At 33.5% G+C, this 7566-nt stretch overlaps 1 protein-coding gene across 6 annotated transcripts in view; it reads left to right on the forward strand.

The window, feature by feature from the left end:
* The window catches only part of LOC119632622 (rho GTPase-activating protein 190), a 23986-nt gene extending 16438 nt beyond the window's left edge, over nucleotides 1-7548 (forward strand). For 3 of the 6 annotated variants that reach the window (XM_038025615.1, XM_038025631.1, XM_038025623.1), the window contains exons 10-17: nucleotides 4198-4355; nucleotides 4502-4718; nucleotides 4801-5016; nucleotides 5094-5152; nucleotides 5227-5611; nucleotides 5684-5815; nucleotides 6863-7007; nucleotides 7091-7548. In XM_038025615.1, coding sequence (XP_037881543.1) covers nucleotides 4198-4355; nucleotides 4502-4718; nucleotides 4801-5016; nucleotides 5094-5152; nucleotides 5227-5611; nucleotides 5684-5815; nucleotides 6863-7007; nucleotides 7091-7289 — 1511 coding nt within the window. In that variant the 3' untranslated portion in view covers nucleotides 7290-7548. Of the gene's footprint in view, nucleotides 1-654; nucleotides 797-971; nucleotides 1006-4041; nucleotides 4043-4197; nucleotides 4356-4501; nucleotides 4719-4800; nucleotides 5017-5093; nucleotides 5153-5226; nucleotides 5612-5683; nucleotides 5816-6862; nucleotides 7008-7090 lie in introns of those variants that run through there. The other 3 variants (XM_038025658.1, XM_038025641.1, XM_038025649.1) reach the window with 3 other exon arrangements.
* Nucleotides 7549-7566: the final 18 nt, after the last annotated feature.

Below are 7566 nucleotides of genomic sequence, written 5' to 3' on the forward strand. Positions count from 1 at the left end.
GAAAAAAAACAAATTTTTTTTTTTTTTTTGTTTATTTTTTTTTTTTTTTTTTTTTTTTGTTCATTTTCTATACTATTTAGTAGAGGAAGGCAAAGAAAGTGAGTGTGAGCTGTGTGGTATAGGAAAAGAGTATATATGTTAATGTATTTTTAGAGATTCCTGTTTAAATATGATCTGTTTTTTACCATATCATGCAAATTGTTGTCTCTACCCACTGCTAGTGTTATAAAAATTTAATGTGCGTATATTGTATATGTATGTGTAATAATTTATATTTATATTTCTGTTGAAATTTTTTTTATACCCTTCATCCAGAATGTTGGGTTAATGCGCAGATCATTTATAGAGTGCGTTCAGTGTTCGTATTATCTGTCACAAGAGTGTTCGGTTTTTAATCCTCTTTATTTTATTTAAATTTAAAAAAAAAAAAATGATTTGTTTTATTGATTGTTTTTTTGATTTGTAACGTTTATTTAAAATATTTTATTAATAATATTAAGCATTCACACATCCTCGCGAAGACGAAACCATCACTTATATTTAGCATCTGACATATACATATGTACAAAACATAGTTTCATAATTTCATAATTTCATAAATAACATGTTTGTGGTTTAATTGCTGTCATATATATTTATGTATGTGTATCAAAGGATTCCAGATATTTCCTCCTCCAACAACTCCTCCAGAGCCAGCCCCACCAGATCATCAGCTCATTACATGCTCATACAAGAGCCAATTCGTCTCAGCTTCCGAATCGAGTTTGGAAGAAATAACATGTAATTGCTCTCGTTTGTTTTTTCTCACATGAACTTTTTTCAAAAATGCATTTAATTTCTTCTCATTAATTTTCATTATTTGTATTTGTGTTGTTGTTTCTTTTTCTGTCATTACTTTGAAAATCATTTAAAAAAAAAAAAAAAAAAAAAAAAAAAAAAAAATTTAAATTTTTTTAAAAAAAGGGGGTAAGGGGGGCAAAGGATTTGTTGGGTACTCATGATGTAGTTTAAAGAATTTTTTATAAATTTTTTTTCTTTCTTTAAGAAATTAGAATTAAAAATATATACATATATATATATATATATATATTTTATTTTATTTTTTTTGTTATTTCTTAACTTTCCTTAGCCATGCTTAGATATGTACAGTGTTTGTGTCATGATCTTTTGTAGCCAATTATTTTTCATTTGTTTTCATTACAATTATTTTTTACTAACAATTTTAAGCACATAGACTCTGTTTCTGTTTTCTCTCTCTCTCTTTTTTTTTTTTTTTTTTTTTTTTTTCTTTAGTTCGCTTTTTTCTTTTCGTTAATATTGAATGAAAATAATTTACAAAATGTGTTAAAATATTTGCGCAAGTGCAAGTCATGAAACAATGGTAAAACTTTCTTTCTTCTTCGTTTCCTTATCGATCAATTCTAATAGGCGACCGACCGATAGATGACCGACTGGTGAACCGATGAATTCGTCCATCTCTATTTTGAGTTAGAATAGACTAACTTACTTATCTAATATTTTCCACTTACAAGCGTTACAAGCGGAATCATAAAGCCAAGTCTCGTCTTCGTCTTAGTCCTCGTTCTCGTCCTCGTCCTCGTCCTCTTTGTTTTAAAATGACAATAAGAAAAAACCTTTCCAAGAGGCATGTTAGTTGGGCCAGCAACAAGCAATGCCAATGAACCAGGGCCTTTCGGAGAGACTATAAGACAAGTCAAGCGCGATAATTGAAGTAATGTCTCTCGTTGTCTGATGAAGACAGCATACACAACAGGCATAGCATACATCCAATCTTATGATTCTAACTTCGACTCAATGGGACGGACACATGAGCGTTGTCATGTAAAATATTCACGCCATGTTAACCTATTGCAGCCTATTCACCTCGCCTATTTTTCGACCCGTATTAATCATGTTCTCATAACTCATACAAATTTGTCCTCATATACAAGATGGCTGACTATCGGCATATTGATGACCGGCTGCTATGCTTTCATTTAAAATAGTGTAAGTGTCAGTTCGTCGCGGCTGCTCCTTCGATCCTTCGTTCGTTAAAAGGACATCCTCGCAGTTACGGCAATAGCTTGAAGTTATACGAAGCTACGGATTAGGCGATTAGATCCTTTGAGAAACGATATGCATTGCATTCCGAATGGAATGCATATGTTGAAAGCATTAACGCAGCGCGGTGTGGGAGAGAGTGCATTATCGTCATGCAGATAGCAAGAGGCATACGACCATAATTTTGGTAACAAGTGGTGAATAGCTTCTCATCAAGCCAAGCCTAACGTAGATCACTGTTAAAGTAGTTAGTCACCGTAGCGTGCACATGTTAACTTGGAGAATACTTAGTTCTGCTCCCTTTAAAGTCATCCAATTAATTATCAAATCTTAACATTTTTGATTTTCTTTTCTATTTTTTTTTTTAAAGGAATATTTTATGTTTTTTCAGGGAATGAATGAATGAATGAATGTTATGAGATGAACAGAAAGTTATGAGCCCTTTCGGGCAAAATTGAACGATTGAACACATTAATCAATTTTGTTTTTGAACTATGATCAAATTTTCACAAACTTGAAACTTGTAAGGTGTGTGTGTGCGTGCGAGCGTTTTTTCAACAATTCTTTATGGAATGAAAACTTATTAAGCATATTTTTTAAGTATTACAAAAAAAAAAAAAAGAGATCAAAAAACTCAAATGTAGTCAAAACTGGTAAAGTCCTCAGATAGGTATTCTCGCAATGCATTTGTAAATTAAGGCACTCGGCGGTCCGGAACGTAGCTGTTGAAAATATTGAATCTTAGAGAAAAAAAACTTTTAATCTACATGTAACTGTGTGTGTGTGTGTGTGTGTGTGTACGATTGACGAGTATTTGAGTGAATAAAACCATTTTGTGATTAAATAAAAACATTTCGATGAACTTATTGACTTATCGAAAATATGTCTCGATAGCCTTGATAGATGATAATAATAACTTTAAAGATAACGCGAGAAAGTTCGATAGAAAAGAATGACATTTTTCGGAGTTATGTCTTACATTCAGTTTACAAAAATTATATCTTAAAAATGTGTTGCGTATGTGTGTTGTTTTTTTTTTTTTTTTGTTTAATCCATTAAACGGCAATGCCAGAACAATAACATTTCCACACTGTTCAGTTTTCAAATAGTCTATGCCCTATTGTCTTTAATCGGGGTCTTCACGCTACAGAGAGAGCCACATTTTTTTTGCATCTCATTCGTATATATTGTGCAAATTATGTGCTGCGGAAGGACACCAGCGATGACAGGAAAAGATATATAATTCTATATAGAATAGAATCCTTAGGTAATATTAAAATCCATATTACACGGAGTGGCGCTGACTCGGTACTTTGAAACGACCTCGCATTCATCATCTTTTCAAAGGTTATCTCGATGAAGCTATGTTAACGTGTTCTTGTTTAGAAGGGCCTTTTTAGTGGACATAAGTGCTTTCTAAAGACACTTGTCAGCGAATTAGAACAAACTCGAAATTAACGGGCAAGAGATTAGGCTGCAACTTTGCATTAGGTCTTTACCGACTCGACACACACCCACGCACATACACGCAGGCACACACGCACAATCATACACAGGTACACTTTTGGGAAAACTTGGAGAAAAGGTTAAAATCTCAAGTAAAAAATTGCGATCGCGTTATGAAATCTTTTTCACATAATCTAGAAAACGGAAAGCAACTATTAATTATCCAATAAATAAAAAAAATTATTCCTAAAATATTTACAGTGGTTTCCCTCTCCGAAAGCATTTGCATGCGTTCAAATCCAACATAGTGTGCAAACAATTACAATTTTTGTTTCTTTATTTTGTTACTGTTATTGTTATAATTATTCTTTTTTTTTGTTTGTTTGTTTGTTTTGTTTTTTTTTTTTTTTTTTTTTTTGGTTTGTAGCCCTTAGCAAAAATGTAGAGACTTTCTAATTCCATCAAAAAGTAAAAAAAAAAAAAAAAAAAAAAAAAACCTTTATTTCGTTCGTTATGATTTCGTTCTGGATGTAGGGTAGTTTTCTTTTCTGTTAAATCTTTTCATTTTGCTTGCCAACCCTTAGAGAGCAACCACAATCCCTCGTGAATTTTATGAATTCAGGAATTAATTAATAATTTATTTTACATTTTTCTCTTTTTTCTCCGCAACAATTTTTAATGTTATTGTAGAATGGTTGGAAGATAAAAATGACGGACGACGTAATGTAAATAAAAATTCAATATGGAATAATTTTGGTGGCTCAACACACGCGTACACAACTGGCCGTAGACATATAGATTCTAATTTGAATAAAATTCGTCCAAAAGGTCCCAGTCAGACCCTAAAGGTATGTTTTTGAATGAAAAATACTAAACTAAAGCCATTCATATATGATGATAACGATAAGAAGAATGGGAGGAAAGAGAAGGGAAATTAAATAAAAATGATTTCTTTCGATTGTTAATTTGTTTGTTTCATTGTTTGTTATTACAGCAACCCGGAAAATTGAATATGAAGAATTTTCAATTAGTTAGTGATGCGGTGGCTAAAATGAATTTCGGTGAAACGTATTTGCCTGCGTGCGAAACAACCGATAAAGACTCTAAGCGTTATACGCAATTCGATCATACACACTTGGATGGGGAAGATGACGATTCTGAAGAGTTAGCTGAATACGAACAGATATACGAAAATGAAGGTATATTTAATTGTACGAGTGAGATAATTGCAAGATTTAATTACGATATATATATATATATTTTTTTTTTTTTTTTTTTTTTTGCTTTCGACAGACTGTACCGAATCTGATAGTTGCGCCAGTTCAACTGAACGCAAAGCACGTCAACAGAATGCCTATTATAAAATGAATAATAAAGCGGGAAATAAGAAGACTAAGAAGAAGAAAGTAGCCATACCGGTACAAACGCCACGTGTACCGATGTTTGGATCTTATGTCAGTCCGCCAGAAATACCCCTGCACTATCAGAGAATGACAAATATTGAAAAAAGTATCTCATATCTCATATTTATTTTATCCTTAGGAGCGATAGCTAAAAAATTAAAATTTAAAATTTTTAATTTACAGAAAAAATCGGTGATCCACCTAATGTTAATGATATTATGAAAAATGACAAATCACCTGAGGTTAGTTAGTTAGTGAATTATTTTCCAAAAGATATATATATATATATCTAGTTAATATTTTGATTTTATTTTAGTATTCAATGGTACCGGACGCCCCCGGACTGTTTGCAACCGAAAATTTAAGCGAATTCAATATGAATGCAAAATGCTTAAAAGAATTCGAAAAGACCGAAAAGCGTCGCCTCAAAGAGGAATCGGCACGTTTGCGGAAGCTGCAAGAGAAGGAAAAAGAACAAGAAAAGAAACTTAAACGTAAAGTGAAGCAAAATTCAAAAGGTTTTCCCGAGACAGCGGAAACACAATTTGGCAAACTAATGATAACGGATGGCGAAGAGATTCCCATATTTTTAATTAAATGCATTGAATACATTGAAAAAGAGGGCTTAGACTCAGAGGGCATCTATCGGGTACCCGGCAGTCGGGCTCACGTTGATTTACTTTTTCAAAAATTCGAAGAAGGTTAGCCAAAGCAGATCATATTAAATTAAAAAAAAAAAAAAACTTGTACTTAACGATTTCATTGACATTTAGATGCTAATACCGTCATAGAATTACTGGATATACCGGTTAATGCGGTGGCGACCGCTTTAAAAGATTTCTTTTCGAAACGTTTGCCATCGTTGTTCAGTAAGGATATCATCAAAGAATTGGAAGAGATTGCAGGTAAGCGTTTATTATATTAATACGAAAAAATAAAATGATATACCGTCCATAGGTAAGATTCTTTATTCAATTTTTATCTACGATATGCATTTTGGATCTGGCTTTGTAAACGTTCACATATACTTTGCAAAATGTCGATATTAATAATAATAAGGCATTTGTTCTCAAATCTTTGATTATGATTTGATTAATAATAGCTTACCATGATTATAATTATTTCGCTCGCGTGTCTCCCCAACATGCCAATGTGCCCGATATCATCCTCGATTGCAGAACACAGTCGTGATAATGTTAAGGTCGAAGTGCGACGGTGAAGCTCACTTCTACGTTGACTCGTAAGAGTTCCAAGATTAACCACTATTTCATGGCATCAATTTTCTATGGCGAAGACGTCTAGAGTCTCGGAACGTTGTCTGTTTGCAATAGGCAATCGTCTATATCAAGAGCCAAGATTTACAACAGATCTATGTATAGTGACGGGGTTAGAGAAACGGAGTTTATATATTGGATGGGGATCCAAGAATTATGGATAATGCTAATGATATATATGGCAAAGAATGGCCACGTTATGCAATAGGCATTTTTCCAAAGCATCAAAGGTTTGTGGATGCCTGCTCGTTATGTCGCATTTACGCATTTCTCAATGCGTACGGATGGCCTGCTTGGGAGCCACGGACTCCTGGCAACTGATATGTGTTTGTTTGTTCATTGTGCAGCCGCTTAAGCAACTACTTTACCCACTATTCAGTTTGATATATTGTCAGTAAGGTGTGTCTCACATCCAAATTGAATGGAGTTTTCGGACTTTCACGTTTCCGTTTGAAAGATTCCCCTTTAACCCTTAACGAACCGAAATAGTATCAAATTTACTAATCGACCAGATTTTTCCAAACTCTTATCCATATGTTGAGTTTTTCGAGGTCGTACAGGCAGCAGCATTAAACCCAGAGAGTAAAAGCAATGCCATTCATATCGCTTTTATGTTATATCGATTATAAGCATTAAATAAAAGTGAAATTAAAAAAAATGAATAAAATTTCATTTCAGGTTCGCGTAATGTTGGCGTTTCGAAAATGAACGTTGAAGTGAAAACGGATCGAAGCTGTCGCCTAATAGCTTTAAAAACATTGTTACAAAAATTACCACCGATTAATTTTGCCATACTTAAATATATATTTCAGCATTTTGTACAGTAAGTTTTGAACGTAAAATTACGAAAAACAATTAAGTAAATAAATATACATGTATACATGTATATACATGTTTGAATTGCAGTGTTTCCGACAATTCCAAATTGAATAGTATGGATAGCAAAAATTTAGCCATTTGCTGGTGGCCAACATTAATTCCTATCGATTTTACCGATATGGGACATTTCGAGCAATTGCGACCATATCTGGAGGATATCGTGCAAACGATGATCGATCAATTTCCGTATCTATTTTGCGGCAAGGATGCATTTGTAATGGTATAAAAATTTGTACAACGCACAAAATCTCAATCGATCAATATCTGTAGCTAAACGCGGACTTTCATAATTCTGTCTCCTTCTCGCCATCTCTCAACAATCTGTCTCCATCTCTTTAAGATGTCAGTCTAAATGTTTAGTTATTGCCGTTTATTGTAAGTGTATGTGTTGTAATAGCGATTGCTAATGCGCGCGTGCGTGAGTGTGTGTGTATGTATGTATGTGCGTGTATGTGCGTGTGTGTGTGTGTGTGTGTGTGTGTGTGTGTGTGTGTGTGTGTGTG

Source organism: Glossina fuscipes, unplaced genomic scaffold (genome assembly GCF_014805625.2).
Source record: "Glossina fuscipes isolate IAEA_lab_2018 unplaced genomic scaffold, Yale_Gfus_2 0, whole genome shotgun sequence".
In the NCBI taxonomy this organism is placed as follows: domain Eukaryota; kingdom Metazoa; phylum Arthropoda; class Insecta; order Diptera; family Glossinidae; genus Glossina; species Glossina fuscipes.